The following is a 17,633-nucleotide window of genomic DNA, read 5'->3' on the forward strand; positions in this document are numbered from 1 at the left end:
CTGGAATTCCCGCTCTGCCACTTACCGTGTGACCTCTCCGTGCCTCGCTTCCTCTTCTATAAAATACGATTCTAATAGCGTCTCCCTCCCTGGTGCTGAAGGCATCGGGTGAGTGGTCCCTGGCGCGTGCTGAGCACCATGGAAGTGGGTTGCGTTCCTAAACCCTCCCGATCACATGTGAATAGTTGAAACCACCAACGGCAGTCCACGAACGACAAGATTCCCCTACAGAGAATCTGTGTTCACAGACTAGAAAAGATTTATGTGTCTAAATGGCTAGAGGTGTTCTCTAATTCACTCTTCACCAAGTGGCAATCCTAGTGACCCAATCTGTTAGGTTCCCCATTTATTAGCTATCATTCGGGTGAGGCACACGTGTTCTCCAAGTGACACGTGCTCAGCCCTCACCACTGTGCCCGTGGGAAATCCAGACACCTCTGGTTGCTCCTCAAGGGCCCAGGATTCACTTAGCTGCTGCCTGAACGCACAGAACCCACAACTGGTGCTCCTGCTAAGTCATCCCCAGATCCTGCGTTTAGGACGGCATGGGAAGCTAGGGCTTGAACATTCTTTATGATGTCGGATACAAGAATCTGTTGGTTCACACTGACATTATCATTAAACTCATATTCAATTCGTAACTAAAAACAGCAACTAACATTTTACTCAAGAGACAGATTACTCAGGAAAAACAAATATAGAATTTGTTTTCTAAAATATCGAGGTCCATTTGATTGAGGAGACTGCCGTTAAGATACATTCCTTGTTAACTCTCATGTTATTCTCAGTATATGATTATCTTCGGACACAACTAACGTTAATTAAATAAAGTTGAACTCAGCTTTAGGTGTATCAGTACCTTGTAGGAATCCTGAACAGAGAATTACAATGTCTCTACCTTTTAAAAAAAAAACATTGTTTTCCTCCTCCTTGAGAGCAAATGATTCTGTACCTTCCTGAGCACATCTTTCTTCAGAAGCAGTGATTTTGTCAATGGTGAAGGAATTTGCATAGTCCAGGGTGCTTTAGACTATGTCCCAAAATCTGTGTTCTTGACGAGTCCCTCAGAGAAGCCCCCATCTCTCAGAGACCTCCCCCCCTCTCCCCTGAAATCCTATTCTTATCAGCATGTAAAGGATGAGATGTACATTGGAAAATACATGAAATCTCAATGAAAACTAATGTGTAGGTTATTAGAATATAGTCCTAGAAAACGCACGTTTAGGTCAGAACTGTAACATAAGCTATTTTCCTTCCTTGAGGGCCGGGGGTTGGATTAGTTTACTGTGGCTGCTATAACAATGACCATAAATGTCGTGGCTTAAGATAACTCAGATGTTTTACCTTTACAGTTCTGGGTCTCACTGAGCTCAAGTCAAAGTGTCATCAAGGCTGCATTCATTTTAGAGGCTGCCCACATTCCTTGGGTTGTGGTCCCCTTCCGTCTTTGGAGCCCACAATAGCCAGTCAAGTCTTTCTCATTCTGTATCACTCTGGCACTGACTCCCTCTTCTACATTTAGACCCTGTGATTACACTGGGCCCAGCCAGTTCATCCACGATAATCTCCTTCTTTAAAGGCCAGCTGATGAGTAATCTCCATGTCACCTGCAGCCTTAATTTCCCCTTGCCACGTCACATAGCATATTCACGAGTTCCTGGGCTTAGGATGTGGTCGTCTTTGGGAGGAACCATTATTCTGCCTGCCACAGGGGGAAAAATAAGTATTCAGCACATGCCTTGTCCATTAGACATCCTTAGTCAAATACGGAAGTCCAAGGCTGAGTGGAGAGCTCTGGGCCTTTCTGTGCCAGTCACGGTTTATTGGAACAGGACACTATGTCTTCTTGTGTTTACTCGGCCTTCTCATTCTTACAGTGAGGAGGACAATATAGATTGTATGTGGTCAAAACGGGATGAGTTAAAGCTTTACTGTGATTTGTTTCTAACAGTGGTTTTATCATTTATTGTTCTAGGAAGGAAAAATGAAAATGCCTGTAAAGGAGCTCCTAAAACCTGTTCTTTACTAGATAAATTCCCCGAGACGACGGGATGCAGAAGAGGACAGGTACCAAGAGTGTTTTCTGTGCTGGGAAGAACACAGTCAGTTATTAGGGGAATAAATGGGAATGCTGATGTTTACAGAGAAACGCTTATTTCCTTTGACCCACTGAATGCCTCTTTTTTCACTTGCTTTTTAATAAAACATAGTTTCATGCCCTCGACGGCAGCATTGAAGGTGGAAAATGTTCAGTGTTTATAGCTTTGTGGAAAATGGGAGTCCTTATTTGTAGTTCCTTCACAAAGAAATAAGACGAGAATATAAATTATGAGTACTGCAAAGGCACTAATCTAAATTGACAGTAATTTTGTACTTTTAGCAGTTCTCCCACACCTTGGTAAATGGATGAGCAGGGTGGTACATTTTCTGTGCAGATCAAATATTCCGTCATGCAGCCGGGAACCCACGTGTGGCCACACACGGGACCCACGAACTGCAGGCTCCGAATGCACCTGGGCTTGGTGATTCCCAAGGAAGGCTGCAAGATCCGATGTGCCAACGAGACCAGGTATGTTTCCTCCCATCACTTTCTCTCTTACTCATCACCTCTGAGGATGGATGTTCGTTATGACAAAGCTATGCTCAGTTGGATTATTTCTCTTTCTTTGTAACTGAAGTAGACTGGAGTGGGCGGTATTTATCCAACTTCTTAGTCCGTGTCCCATCTCTGTGCTTTCCGTTGGTCTGGAGATACTCCCCAATTCTAGGACTGCCCTCCTTAATCATTTCTCCCCAGAGCATTCTTGTCTGCTTGATGAGCCTTCTTGCTTCTCTTTCTAGATGGACAGACTTGCATTCAGTCAGCTAACTTGTACTAAACCCTACACGTATTACACATTGTGTTTATTGCTTTACACCTTGAACTATGCATCAATACAAAGAGTCTCCTTCCTGAAGAAAACACCCTGTGATATTTGTATGTCTTGCTCTAGAGGACACAGCATGGTGCGATGGACGTGGCTGCCTTTTCAAATCCCAGCTGTGCCGACTAATCCTGTGTAACCTTGGCCAGTCCCTTAATCCCCTGCAGCCTCAGCCTGCTTACTTATAAAATCGGCGATGTTGCTGTCTGCTTTGCAGGATTGTTGTCCAGATTAAACGAAATAATGCCTACAAGGCACTTAGCCCGGGTACCGGCCTGAGAAGGGACATGGTGAATGTTAGGGCAACTTCTTTTGATGCCTTTGCCTGTCCTGATCCTATTACTCTCTTCCCCTGGAATGCCCGCCTTTTCACCCATCCAAAATAAACCTATTACTAAGATGCAATTTTGTTCCTGAAAAGGAACCTCTCCTTTGCCTTCTTAGAGTGTTTACAGGGTATATTCTCAGTGATCCCGCTCTTCATTTCCATTGCTTTTTATTAATTGGTATAGATTAGTCTAATCTCTGGGACTGAGCTGTAAGTGCCTGGAGGGCAGAAACCGAGTTGCCTTCTCACACATTTATCACGGCCCGTGGTGGAGGTCTGCTGGAGGGGTGTTCGGGAGTGTACTGCTCGTTTGTTTGGTTACTGGCAGACACCTGCCTGCCCCGGGCCTTGGGCAGCAGCCCACCGAGCCGTGAGGGATTCTGAGATGACTCACACGGGGGTCTTCCCCCACCAGAGGTGTCCAGTCAGGGAGAAAACACAGCTCGTAAGTCGTGAGTCATAAGAGAGGCTCAGGCAAGGATGCTGCAGGTGGTCAGTGGGCAGGCAGCTCATTTGCCGCTGGGAATTGGGAACCTTGACAGTGGTGGCTTTTAAAGACAGGAAGGATTTGGACATTAAAAGCTGGAAGAGAGGGGCACTCGAGGCTGAGAGAACAGCAACAGCATAGGCACGGAAGCCAAAAATTACAAGCCACGTGTGAGGAATATTGAGTGCTTTCAGCAACCAAGAGCGTGGGATACTGTTACGAGGTAAACTGACCTTTAAATTCTGGTAAATTTTTGCAGAATGTATTTGAACATATATGATTCGAATCAGGCAGCGCCAAACCAAAGGTGGTTAGGAGTGCTCCGCCAGCAGGAGCTGGGGGCCAGGTTTTTATAGAGGAGATGCTGAAGCAAAGCAAGGAAATTGTTTGACTGGTTATAGTGTAAGTGGTTGCCTTATTTGGGAAAGGATGCTGGCTATTTGTGATTGGTTGTTCTTAAGTTTCACTTTCTCAGGTTCCAGTGAATTGACTCTGGTGTAGGTTTTGCTTTGCTACGAGGCTACCAAGGCATTAGAACACCTCCGTCTAATGGCCTCCTTGTTTCGCTACTTTAACATACGGAATAAGGTTGGAAAGGGAGAAAGTGAATTAGAAGCTAAATCATGGAAGGCTTTGAATACAAACTAGTGGGATCAGATCTCTTTTAGGAAGGCGTCCTGGAAACCCTGGGTGTGTCCAATGGGGCGTTTGGGAATAACAGTTAACAGACTGCCACAGTGGCCCACCCCAGAAGAGCAGGGATTGGGATCCTGGAAAGAAAGGGAGAGTAAAGAACAGAGGCAGGAGATGTGATGAAGATTGACTCAAGTGGATCTCGAGTGTGTGGGGAGGGGTGTCCGTGATGTTGCGGCAGTTTCCATTTTGGTCGGTAGCGGGGTGTTGATGCTTTAGCACATGCTGAGAGCTTGGGAGGCATGAGGCAGGTCAGGGGAACAGATCATGAGTCCGGTCTTCATATTATTTGTTTAAGTTGCTGTTGGAACACAGGAGTGGAAATATCCAGGAGTCCGCTGGATAGTGAGGTCTGGAGCTCAGGGGAGAAGTCAAGTCTAGACATAAAGGTTTTAGAAGCAGACTTATCGGGAGGCGCTAGAGGAAACTTGAGAGTCCATGGCCACATGGACATTTTGGAGGCAGAAAAAGAAAAGAGAGCCAAGAAGGAGCTGGGGCAGCAGAGGGCGGAGTTGGAAGAACCAGGAGGAGGAATCAGAGATGGCCAGACAGGGCGAAGTTTCTTCCAAGATGGAAGGGATCTCACCAAGCCTTGGTGAGCTCCGTTCGGGTCTACAGGGTCTCTCCGCCAAAGGGGAGGGGGCAGGGGACCCAGGGAAAACAGAGAGGAGGTGGGAGTGTGCTGGGGAAGGCAGAGTTTGACGAGGTCAACTCCTTGGAGATCAAATAAGAATCACAGGGGCCGTGAAGGTGGAGAAGAGCTTCAGACCTAATTTAAGTATCCTAACTTAGGGTCTTAAGCTGAAGCTGGGAATGTGGTGAGGGTAACTGTCTGCACCCACCGCAAGTAGGGAAGGGTTATAAGCCCAGTTCTGAGACTCGCTTGGAGGGCGATCTTGAGTGAGAACATTGACTGGGCAGCCCCTCCATTCCCACTGGGCTAAAAGCCAGCCTCCTTCAGGTGGCAGTAAGTAGCTGCTGATAACAGTACTTTGCAGATGCTATAGTTTACAAATTCACAGTGACGGTTAAACAGCACTTGCCAACACCCCGCCTCTCGCAGGGCCAGGGCGGCGGTTTTGCGGAGGATGGATTGTTTCACGCTGTCTCGTCCCCGGGGAGCTTCGAGGCGTCAGTGCCCTTCCTCCCCCTCCTCCTTGCTGGTCAGCATCCTTCTCCGTGTCCCTTCTATGGTACTTGTTTTATGTTGCATTACATTCTCATCCTGCATAATCCTTAACTCCAGGGTGGCTGGGTCAGGCTAAGTACATTACAAGAAGAGTGTTTTTCATGAGAGAAATGGCTCAATGAAATTAAAGCACTGTGCAATGCTTCTAGTGAAAATAGCTAGAGAGCTGAATAGTAGAGTCAGTTTACAAACTCTGAGGACAGAATATGAAATCTGTATGTAATATGAAATCATATGTAATATGAAATCTGGGAAGTTTCACGCTGTTATTATGGAAGCACTATTAGTGTGGAAACAGAAGCACACGTACCAGGAAATCAGGCTTCCTTGTTATAGGCAAGGGGAAGCAATTTTTCAGAGCTTCTCGACTTTTGAAGGAGTAGCAATTTGTGCCTTGTAGTTCTCAGGTATTAATCATCACACTGCGATTCCTGCTAGCGGGTGTGCGTGTTGGTTAAAGATTCCATCACTGCAAAACATAGCGTGGCTCTTTTTATCTGAAGATGAGCTTGAAGGTATGCAACTGTCTATCTCAATAAGTAAAGTGATCATTTAAAATGAATAAATGCTTTCCGATGACAAAACTGATGCATGCCCCTGCTACATAATTTGTGAAACACAGAGAAGCACGATAAAGAAAGTAAGTATTATTTTTGATTTCGGTACTCAGAGGTATTGCTCAGACGCTTCTCAGGGCCTATATGATGTATATTCATGATGAGGAAGCGTGTAGTGAGAATATACATTGTGTCAAGCACGGTTCTAAGCACTCTGCATACCTTCACAACAACCCCACGTAACTGGGATTATTAAACTCTCTACTTTTCAGCTGAGGAGACTGATGTATAAATAGGCTGAGTAACTTCCCCAAGGTCACTCAGCAAGTGTTGATATTTGTACCAGGGTCTTAGGGCTGCCGTAACGAATTAACACAACCTGGATGACTTAAAGCAACAGAAATGTATTCTCTCACCATTTTGGAGGCCAGAAGTCTGAAATCAAGGTATGGTCAGGGTTGGTTCCTTCTGGAGGCTCTGAGGGGGAATTCCTGTCCCCTGGCTCTCTCCTGGCTTCCGGTGGCCGCGGGCTCTCCTTGCTGCGTCCTGGCTCGTAGGCGCAGCACTGCAATCTCTGCCCCTCTCATCATGTCACCTGCTCCCTTCGTCTTCTATCCTTGTCTTCTTTTCCAAAGGCGCTTACTGAGGACCTCCCTGGCGGTCCAGTGGTTGAGACTCCGCACTTCCAATGCTGGGGGCACGGGTTCCATCGCTGGTCGGGGAACTAAGATCCTACATGCTGGGGGCATGGCCAAAAAAATAAGCAAATAAATAATTAAAAGCGCTTACTGGATTTAGGGCCCAACCTAACCCGGAATGATCTCACCGCAAGCCCTTTAATTTAATTACAACTGCAAAGACCCTTTTTTCCAAATCAGGTTATATCCACAGCTTCCAGGGGGACATACTTCTGGGGGTGAGGGCCACCATTCAGCCCACTACAGTGTTGGAACCAAGGTTCCATGCCAGACAGTTTGGCTTGAAAGTTTGTGCTTCTAGCCTCAATGCCATAGACCCACTTATATACAGGTCTGGGGGCTTTTTGAGTTTTGTTGTTGTTCACAAGATTAGGATCGTGCTATACTTGTAAGGTGAGCACTTTGAATGCTGGTTTTTGTCTCCAGACGTCAGGGTAACAAGTAGAGAAGGCTGTTGGGGAGTCTCCATCTCTGGGGGTTTGTTTGTGTCCCCCTCGACAGGCCATGCTTTGCAGTCAGTAAAATGAGCTCATTAGCGATCTTGAGTCAGAGCTGAATGAACTTGAGTCAGTGGATAAACAGGCCACCGCTGGCAAGTGGGAATAATTGTTATCCTCACAGAGTGGCCAAGGTGTGTGAGCTTTGGGTGATCCCAGAGACAAATTCTTTCTTCTGAGTCTCCAAGAGGGCTTCTGGTACATGCTGGAACCATACCAAGGGAAAGAAGGGTGACCGTGCAGCTCTGCTGGAGACCCAGCCTCATTGCCTGTGAATCGCTGACCTGAAACGTTGCACAGGACCTATATGCAGCCAGAAAAGCATGTGTTGGCATGAGTGTCAGCAACAGACTGAAGAAATGAATTGGCAAGAAGTCATTTAATTCCTCTTTATATGGTTGTAGAAATAATGACCTTTTCCCACATACCTCAAGTATTTTATAATATATTTTTTCATTACTCTTTAAGGTTTCCTATTAGGAAGATTGTGTGGAAGGCATGCTAAAATATTAACAGTCAAAGAGAGACCGTTTTTTTTAATCCACCGTGAATTGTTCATAGACAGTATTTGTTATGTTTTCATTAAGTGTCCAAGAAGATAGTCAGTTTAAATTTTTTCTCATCACGTTATAGAAGCTGTGAATTACCAAATCATTTGGAACCAAATATTTTTGCCTCTTCTACCTTTTTAGTGGGGGGATTGTTTTTTGGTTTTTTTAGTCGTTTCTCTGAAGTCATAGATCTTCTGTTTCACAAAATATACCCATCTTCTATGCAAATTGTAATGTGACCTTTCCACATTACCTTATCCACCATTCAAGCCTGCCCATCTGGGACTGTGGGACCAAAAATGTCACTTTTAACTGGATGGGATACTTCCCTTAAGGTTTGTTGTTAAATAGTAGCGTTTCACGCTCTTTCTTCTTTTACTTAAGCAATTTGGAGAATTAAAAACACCAATAAAGTTTCTTTACCCCTGTCCTGGTTAGCACGGGCTGTCTATGGCTGTTCATACACCCAGATGAATATCTATGTCTCAACAGGGAACGGCACTTCCCACATTGAAAACAGATTGTGTCCACACATTTGTTTGCTGAACTGACGGTTGAGAATTTGGAAAGTTGAGATCCATTTTGCTATGGCAATAATAAATGATGTGGAGGTTTCTGGGCCAGCCCCTAAGAGCCTCCTAACTCATGGACTTTGTTAATAGGGCTCTAGCACCAGTGACTATTGGTTTTTTTAGCTTTTTATTTTATATTGGAGAATAGCTGGTTAACAATGTTGTATTAGTTTCAGGTGTACAGCAAAGTGATTCAGTTATACATATACATGTATCTGTTCTTTGTAATAATGTTTCTATGGGAAAACAGATCCTGAGTTTTCACTTCAGATTTTAACATCCTGTATCTTCATGAAAGCAAATTAAGAGCACCGAAGTCTCCTGACCTGGGTTCAAATCCTGGCTTCCCCTCTTATGAAGTGTAACTTTCGACAACTTGCATGGCCTCACTAAGCCTCAATTTCCTCATCTGTAAAATGGGAAGAATAAAAGTATGTCTTGGTGTAGTTTTGAGAATTAAAGTGATCCGTATAAATACGTTCAGAACTGTATTTACAGAGTATGATGTGGTAAGCATGCCCAGTATTTTCGAGCTTTTATTGTGCTCGTCTCTGATTGCTGCAGAAATGGGGACTTCGGCCCCTTACCTTCCAGGGAGTGAGACCAAGCACTCCTGTACTGTCGGAGGTGGTCCTTGGAACCTGCGGTGCGCACTCTGGCGGGGATGAGGGTGGGTGCTCTAAGGAGACGGGAAGGAGGGGGAAACGGGAAGTCGAGGGTGTGCAGGGCCAGGGCTGGTGAAGGAATGGATCAGATACAGAGGGGGGCTGTGATTTGACAGGCCTGGGGCTGGGAGGGTTGCTGAGGCCGGGGGGGGGGGGGGGCACAGCAGGGCACAGCGGATGGCCACCCCCTCCATTTCCCCTTTTGCTCCCATGCCGCCACCCTGGAGGGGGGCCAGAGGCATCCCAGCTCTGTGGCCTCGGGAGGTTTCCTCTCCCTCTTCCCTTTCTTTGTCCTCCCTTTTTGGCTTTCTTAGCGATGTTACAGAGCCCTCTGCTACTGGGTGACCGAGGACCAAGAGGAGGAAGTCAGAAGCTGTTACAGAGGCAGCACAGGGGCTTCACAGCAGAGCTGAAGCCCCGGGCCCACTTGGAGGGGAGAGAATCCCCACGGCAGCCTGGGTGGAACGAGTCCCCCCAGGAGGGGTGGAGAGAGATACTAGGGTGCATATAGAGAGAACCTGTTGGGAAAAGAGCTTCTTTGTAATTTAGCCATCTTTTATTGAAATTACTATTTTGACATCCAACAAAATAGCAAATATCATGCCCATTTCTCAGATGACAGTTTGTGAAATGTATCCTATAAAATGCAATATGAAGACTAAAGTCCGAGCCAACAGCTTGGCTCAGAGAATTAAGAGAATTTCAGAGCTGAGAGAAGCCTTGGAGGCCCTCTTGTCCTCCGTCATTGCACAAATGGGGAAACTGAGGCCCACAGGTGACATGCTTATCACAGCCACATGGCTAGTTAGCAGTGGTCAGAACAAGAAGACAGGTGTCCTACCTTCCAGAAAAATGCTTTATCCTGATAGATAGATAGATGATAGATAGATAGATAGATAGATAGATAGATAGATGATAGATAGATAGGTAGATAGATAGATGATAGATGATAGATAGACAGACAAAGAAGGTATGTGCATGTGTATTTCTGTATTAGGAGGAGAGAAAAAAGAGGAAGTGGCAATAATGTGGTTTTACGTTTCAATTCCAGGATATGCCAGGATTTCCAGTGCTGTCAGAAACTGAGGGATTTCAATGGATCAGAATTAATAAGAGCTGTGTTAAAGTAGCCTGATTCCTGAGCCCTTTGGCCCTTTTCTGTGCTCCAGTCAGCCTGTTTAAATGCCTTACAGGCCACCTCAGCGTAGCAGCTATAGGCGCTGAGAATGTTTCCTAGAACCATGATCTCCAGCTAGAGGTTTGGCTGTAATGAAGCAAGCCTAGTGCCTTTCTGCTTCCTCCACAGAATCACGGTGTCACTGCAGGCATCCGAACTGGCTTCCATGTGATTCCTTTGCTGAAAAATTAGAACCGTGTCATTTGTCTACCTCAGAACCTTTTAGCAAAGATCACTGAGATACAATCTATAAAGTTTTTAGGTGGAAAACTCTATAAGCACGTAGCATCATTATTTAACATTATTAATGGTGATGGTAATTCTATGACAAAATTATATTTATTAGGCTTGCGCTGCCACCATTATACCATTATCATTAATTATAATAATCTGAGAAATTGAGGAATTACACAGTATTGGTTTATCTTGTGACCAGATATTCTTCTATCTTTTGGCAAACCAGGGAGAGACGTTCTTCTCGTAATGGTAAGAAATGCTAAAATTAAGCTGAGGTAGCCATCTGGGGATGGGGTACAGCTCCCCACCGCCATCCTGCCTTTCTGGGCCCTCGGAGGGAGGCTGGGTGAGCGCCTCCAGGAAGACTTCTTTCCAAGGCTGCTCTGAAAATCTTTTCTCCAGAGGGCCCTTCCCTTGTCATAATTTGAGCATAACTTAAATGTATGTGGTGGAGATTTGCTCTCAAAGCGAGTGGCCTGAAAACTATTTTCCTTGCATTGCAATGAGTGTCTTTGTTTTCCACTCAGAAGAGATGTAAGACCTTTGACATCTTTGAGCTCTGTCTCTTTTTGTTCTGGAAAACCTTCATCCTTTCCCAGACAGGTGACACATCTCTTGTTGAACTCAAGTCACTTTAGTCTGCATGTCACTTGGATGGAGTTTTATTGTCCTTCCCAATTAGGGCTGCACTTTTAGTCATTCTAGCTCTCATAAGTGATTGAAAGACATCATTTTTTACCTATTCAGAAGGTGTCTACACTTAAGAATCTACAATAAGTAATTGAGTATCTTTGCTGTTTTCTGGGAAAATGTCTGAAAGAAAATAGAAAGGCAAGTAAAAATCTAATAGAATTTTATGGCCCTAATGGAATCCAGCCCCTTGGAATACCTCCCAGATTTCATGTTTAAAAAATTGTTTAATCAGTGGTTTACACTGGTCCATATTTGACCCAAAATATCTGCAAAGCCACAACCCAGTGCTAACTTAAGTTCCACCTTTACAGGCACTGGTATGCCATGAATGAACCAGCACTAAAAGCTTTTCCCAATTTACAAGGAATTTAAGTTAATGACTGGAATGTTTAAGATTTTTCTCACATCCAGCATTCCTAAATCTTTGGCTCTCTTATACTTACCGTAATCTAGTAAAAAATGTCATTTTGTGCAAACTTAGAATGTTCAATTTAGTTGTCTTAATTACTTCCAGTACTTGAAGTAGGTTCTAGACTCTCTACCACTCAAAAAACGTTGAGAATCACTTGCCATTGCCTCACCAAGTGTATGTCACAGATTCTCTTAGGGAGTTTTGATATTGCACCCCCTGGGAAGTTTTCAGTCTTTTCAAATAAAGGCAAATGACTCATAGGGAGTGATGCCAAAGTAATTTTGAATTTTCTGTATGAATTTGACTACTCTAGGTGCTGCATATAAGTGGAATCATACAGTATTTGTCCTTACGTGAGTGGCTAATTTCACTTAGCATGATGGCCCAAAGGTTCATCCATGTTGTAGCATTGTCAGAATTTCCTTCTAAGGCTGAGGAATATTCCATTGTATGTATAGACCACATTTGTTTATCCATTCATCTGTCAGTGGACACTGGCGTTGCTTCCACCTTTTGGCTACTGTGAGGAATGCTCCTGTGAACATGGATGTACTGTTTTTTTCTTTTGCATGCCCTTCCCCCCTTGTCTTCTGCCTGTATTGTAGGCTTGTCACTGACATTGCTTAGTCCCACCGATAACAAGACCGAGGATATGACCACCAAACTTTATAAGCTAGGGATCATTTTGCTTCTTTTTTCTTGTCATTTTTTTCTTTTCTTAACTTTGCCTTTCTCTTCAAATTTGGCTTTGCATGGTAATGAATACATAGTCTGTCATTTGCCCCTGAGTCTATATATTTTTGTCCTTCGTTACACTTGGATGGGACTCCACTAGACCCTGACCCTTCAGAGGAATTGGATCAAAGAGCCAAGCAACTCATTTACTGAGTGCAAGACTTTAGGGTAGGTGGGACCTCCCCTGCGGTCCAGCGGCTAGGACCATGTGCTTCCACTGCTGGGGGCGTGGGCCCCATCCCTAGTCAGGGAGCTAAGGTCCCACAGGCTGTGCGGCGCAGCCAAAAAATAAAAATAAACAATAAACTCGCAATTGCACAACATTGTGAATCAACTATACTTCAATTAAAACAGAGACATCAGGGTAGGTGTGTGAGGCAGCACAGGAGGTGAGGCTGGAGGGAGAATGCGTAACAGGATAGAGGATTGGTTCCCAACTTCAAGGAGCTTTTAATTTGCAGATATTTGTTACTTTAAATTATTTGGAAATTTTAGTGTCAGATTCATTAATATGTCTGGGACAAATTTGTCTCCCACTTCACTGCCTTCCAACTCAGGACATTTGGCAATGACTGGAGACTTTTTTTTTTTTTTTTGGCTGCGTTGGGTCTTCGTTGCTGCACGCGGGCTTTCTCTAGTTGTGGTGAGCGGGGGCTACTCTTCGTTGCAGTGCACGGGTTTCTCATTGCAGTGGCTTCTCTTGTTGTGGAGCACGGGCTCTAGGTGCGCAGGCTTCAGTAGTTGTGGCTCGTGGACTCAGTAGTTATGGCTTGCGGGGACTCATTGGTTGTGGCTTGCGGGCTCTAGAGCACAGGCTCAGTAGTTGTGGCACACGGGCTCAGTAGTTGTGGCGCACAGGCTTAGTTGCTCCGCGGCATGTGGGATCTTCCCGAACCAGGGCTGGAACCCGTGTCCCCTGCATTGGCAGGTGGATTCCTAACCACTGCGCCACCAGGGAAGCCCAGGAGACATTTTTGATTGTTACAGTTGGTAAGGGCGTGCTACTAGTATCTAGCGGAGACCAGAGATGCTGCTAAACGTCTCACAAAGCACAGGACAGCCCCCCCCCAAAACAAAGAATTACCTGGCAAAAATGTCAGTATTGCCAAGGTTGAGAAAGCTTGCCGTGTGTAACATTATCTAATTTAATATTGATTAATCACCAGGTAATGAACATAAAAAGACAAATCATTTCCCTAAGGAAAACTTCCTTATGATAATGCAATAACTTGAAATCAAGCTAGCGTTTTCCTCCTGTAATTTTAATTATTTGCTAATCCAGGAAGTAAGATTTTAAATACTTGAGAGGAATTTTGATATCTAGAAAAAATTTCCTAGTAAAAATTTCATTTCAGAAACATAACTTAGCATTTACCATATTGACAATTAATACGTATTTGAAAAAGAAGAAAACATTAGCATAAGTAATAAACTTTCCTTGGGTTTGAAAGGCATTGTATGATTGCCCCCTGCATTTTACTCTCTCGACTGCCTTATTTAGACTAGCACCATATTTAGATCTTAGCTCCTATACAGATATCTTGTGAAGTAGTGCTATCAGCCCTAAAGGATGTTTTGCAGCATTCATTTAAAATATTCCATGGATAACCCACTTGCACAGCGTTTAACATTAGAAGTATAAACAATCTGCCCTTCCATAAAATGGAACTTTAACAAATGGAATGGGTTGAAAAGAGAATCATTTGGAGATGCACAGACACCATGCCTATGGGACATCAAAATGCCTGAGACCCAGTGACTGTCTGTACTTCCGCACCAATCTCTGAAATGCCAGGGAGGACACCACGGAGCCATTGACTGGGAGGTCACCTTGGGAATGAGCCACTGGGGCACACTTTTGAGTGCTCGCCCGACTAAACAAGCCTTGCCTAGGTTTGTACCAAGAATAAGTTTACCCTTATCACCAGTCTCCTGCCTTTTGTATACCTTCAGTGCTGAGCATGAAAGTTGATGTTCATGGTAAGAATCCTGAACTTCTTTCTTAATCACCAAGGAAAGAACACATCCTGTGTTTCACTTACCTGGTCCTATTGCACAGGTTATCATGAGAGAGCCTTCCTGAACACAGACGTGGATTGATCCGCAGGCATCTGAATCACAAGCTTCCATGCTTTTCTGTTCCAGGACATGGGAAGAAGGCAAGGTGCTCATCTTTGACGACTCCTTTGAGCATGAGGTGTGGCAGGATGCCACGTCTTTCCGGCTGATCTTCATCGTGGACGTGTGGCACCCCGAGCTGACACCCCATCAGAGACGCAGCCTTCCTGCGATTTAGCGTTTTGTGCAGGCTCAGGACACGCTGGAGAGAGGCTGCCTTTCTGGTTCAGTCACCTTGGATGTGGGCATAGACGTTCAAACACCACAGCCCTTAATTCCCTTGATTTGCAGCCTGAAAACGTCTAAACCTCCTCCGAGGGTTGGATGACACTAAAGGGAATATATGCCTCGCTGCAATTCTTTTAGGAAATACCTGCGGTATTTCATCCATGACAGCCCCCATCCGATGCCTGTATTCCTGGTGAACCCATGATCGCTTCTACCTTGCCGGCCAAAGATATTTTTTCCACTTAGAATAGGCGAAATCAGTGTAAATGAGAGTATATGTAGAAACTGTGAATGGATTGCTTTAGTTTGTAATTTTTCTATGCAATTATATTTTTCTAGGGTAGCAGGATGATTTTGTCATCACACACCGCTACTTTTTTCTTGAGTTTAATGACAAGCTGTATAAAGGCTATAGTTCTGCTTAATCGTAACTTTCCTGGTGAACTCAGACGTCCCTCTTTTAATTATTTTTAGTAAAAGGCACTCATATGAAAAAAAGATTCTATTTTCCTAATACAAAGGAGAAAGACATAATTATGCCAATGTCTCATGAACCGTACTACTCCCTACCCATTGAGTCTCTTTGCTTTTTTGTCATCATTGAGAGCTGGTATCTTAATTCCTTCCTTGCTATGTGAATGGTGGAGATACTGTCAAAATGGTATTTCTTTCTAAGAGGAACTTTTTACACTGAAGAAGGACTTGGAGTCATTTTATAATGAGTTATAACAATGACTCATGTAAATTTTTTTAATGTCAACCACTAGGCATTAGAAAAAGAAAAAGTAAAATTTCTCCAAGTGAAAATTTTCTCTTGGGATCAGGTAGATAGGGGGCTGCTAGGACACCTGGCTCCTGGGCTCTTTGCATCTATGAAACAGGGCTGGAATCCAGAGTGTTTTCTGTTGTGGATCCTTGTGAGTGATGAGGTCGTTGAAAGGATTCCCATCACAATTTTGTAAAATTATGAAGGATGGCAGAGTGGAAGACCAAGAATGCCAGGATCTCTGTCCTGCGTGTAGGATGTAAAAATTGCTTTCCTCTTTGAAATTGTTTGGAAGACTCTGACATCTCCCTGGCTTGAGCAACTTCTGCCATTTAGGCTTCACTTTGAGATGGCAATTATTATTGATAGTTTAGCTTTAAAATTTCCTACTGCATGGAAAGAACAGTTGCCTACCCGTTCCAAAGATGACCACGTCATTAATTTAGTGGAACATTAATGCATTAAATTTTGCGTTTTTTAAATCCAAGCTAACTAGAAATGTTAGCTATAAGAATGTAATGATATTCATGCACTGAATTTTAAGCCAATATGAACAAAAATGCTGGAGAAATGACACATAGGTTACCAGATTTCATTCGCAGGTAGAAAAAACATTCGTGCTTTCTTTTCCATTGAAGGACAGAGAAGGATGCTTTCTTTATCTTATTTAGAAAACATTCTTTAATATTGAAATGAACCCCCTTTGCTTGTCTTTAAGGACTTCAGCTTCCAGTCAAAGAGTTTGTAAAATATTTGTCCTCTTTCCTTCTGTTTTGCCAATGTTGAAAAATCTCACTAAAGTAGATGAAGAAGCATGTGAGGAAAAATATCAAAATTAATTACCGAAATCCAGAAGAAAAAGCAAACTCTTGAAAAATAAAAAAGCATTTGTGTCCTTCAGTATTTATTGAACAGAAGAAATGACTGACAAAGAACAATACAATCTAGTGTTCATGTGGTAACATTTCATGTCACTTACTGAATTTGGTTCTTGTATGTATATTGCATACACATAAAGAAATTCAAAGTATAAGTTGTCACTGTTGAACCATCATCTTAGATTCATTTAATGAAGTCATGGAATAGAGTAAAAACTAGCTGTTAACTTAGTAATTATAGTATGGTATTTAAAATCGGGTCACTACAGGGGGATTCTAAATATTGCCGATTGGAAAGCCAGAACTATTACTGCTGCAGAATGTTGGCAATAATAGACTCCAGTAGCATTTGAAATACTGGATCCCACAACTATTTTATAAACTCAAGTAATAAAATTTGTTTTCTAATTTGCTTTAATTCTTCATCTTTCTTCCCTATGTTGTGGTATATAAGAAAAGTGTTTCAGTCATTGCATTGGTAGAATTATTTCAGTGTTATTTTTTTGTTATTTGAAATGTCTACACAAAATGAATTGGTTTTATTTATACTGTGATGCAATTGGTTGAGAAATATTTTAAATTCTCTTTCAATTTTATTTCAAGGGTGGAATACAAAAATCACTTCTGTTATTATTTTCTACCAGTACAAAAAAATTAAAACACTAGATCCATTGAGAAAGAGATGTAATAAATGATAAAGATTAGTATCTATCGAGGGTGATTATGGCCAGTTGAATCTCTTCTTTCCTTTGAATTTTTTAGCCAACAAATTAACCTTCCCAAGTACCTAATGTGTAAAATCATATTTTACTGCTCATTATCAACTAAAATATTTTTTATTTGACATTGAGCACCAACTGGTCATACTAATGAAGGCCCATGTCATGCAGATGGCTGGGAGAATAAGAGATAGCTAAAAACATACACCTGGTTTTGGGAAACATGGCACAAGTAAGGATATCATATCTTATGATATCTGCTTATTTTTTATCTAATTTCCTTTGAATGGATAGCTGGGGACTCCATTTCTAAGGATAATAAACAAAGAAATAAAGTGATCTTTGGCATTTCATCCTGCATTCCTGGTCTTCTCTTATTTTCAGTTCTTTCATATTTCACCATCCCTAAGGGTCTTCCTCCATGATTGATACCTACCCTCTCAGCAACAGCCAGGCCCTTTCTCCACACCTTTAACTGGTTGCAAGAGGAGGTGAGGGGACGTGGGGGC

At 43.2% G+C, this 17,633-nt stretch overlaps 1 protein-coding gene across 5 annotated transcripts in view; it reads left to right on the forward strand.

Annotated features, from left to right (window-relative positions):
* ASPH (aspartate beta-hydroxylase) overlaps positions 1–17,477 on the forward strand; it is a 223,564-nt gene extending 206,087 nt beyond the window's left edge. For all 5 annotated transcript variants that reach the window (XM_059902195.1, XM_059902196.1, XM_059902198.1 and 2 more), the window contains 3 exons: positions 1,976–2,067; positions 2,436–2,569; positions 14,561–17,477. In XM_059902195.1, coding sequence (XP_059758178.1) covers positions 1,976–2,067; positions 2,436–2,569; positions 14,561–14,711 — 377 coding nt within the window. In that variant the 3' untranslated portion in view covers positions 14,712–17,477. The remainder of the gene's footprint in view (positions 1–1,975; positions 2,068–2,435; positions 2,570–14,560) is intronic.
* The last annotated feature ends 156 nt before the right edge of the window (positions 17,478–17,633 follow it).

The sequence above is a fragment of the Balaenoptera ricei genome, chromosome 17 (assembly GCF_028023285.1).
Source record: "Balaenoptera ricei isolate mBalRic1 chromosome 17, mBalRic1.hap2, whole genome shotgun sequence".
Classification (NCBI taxonomy): domain Eukaryota; kingdom Metazoa; phylum Chordata; class Mammalia; order Artiodactyla; family Balaenopteridae; genus Balaenoptera; species Balaenoptera ricei.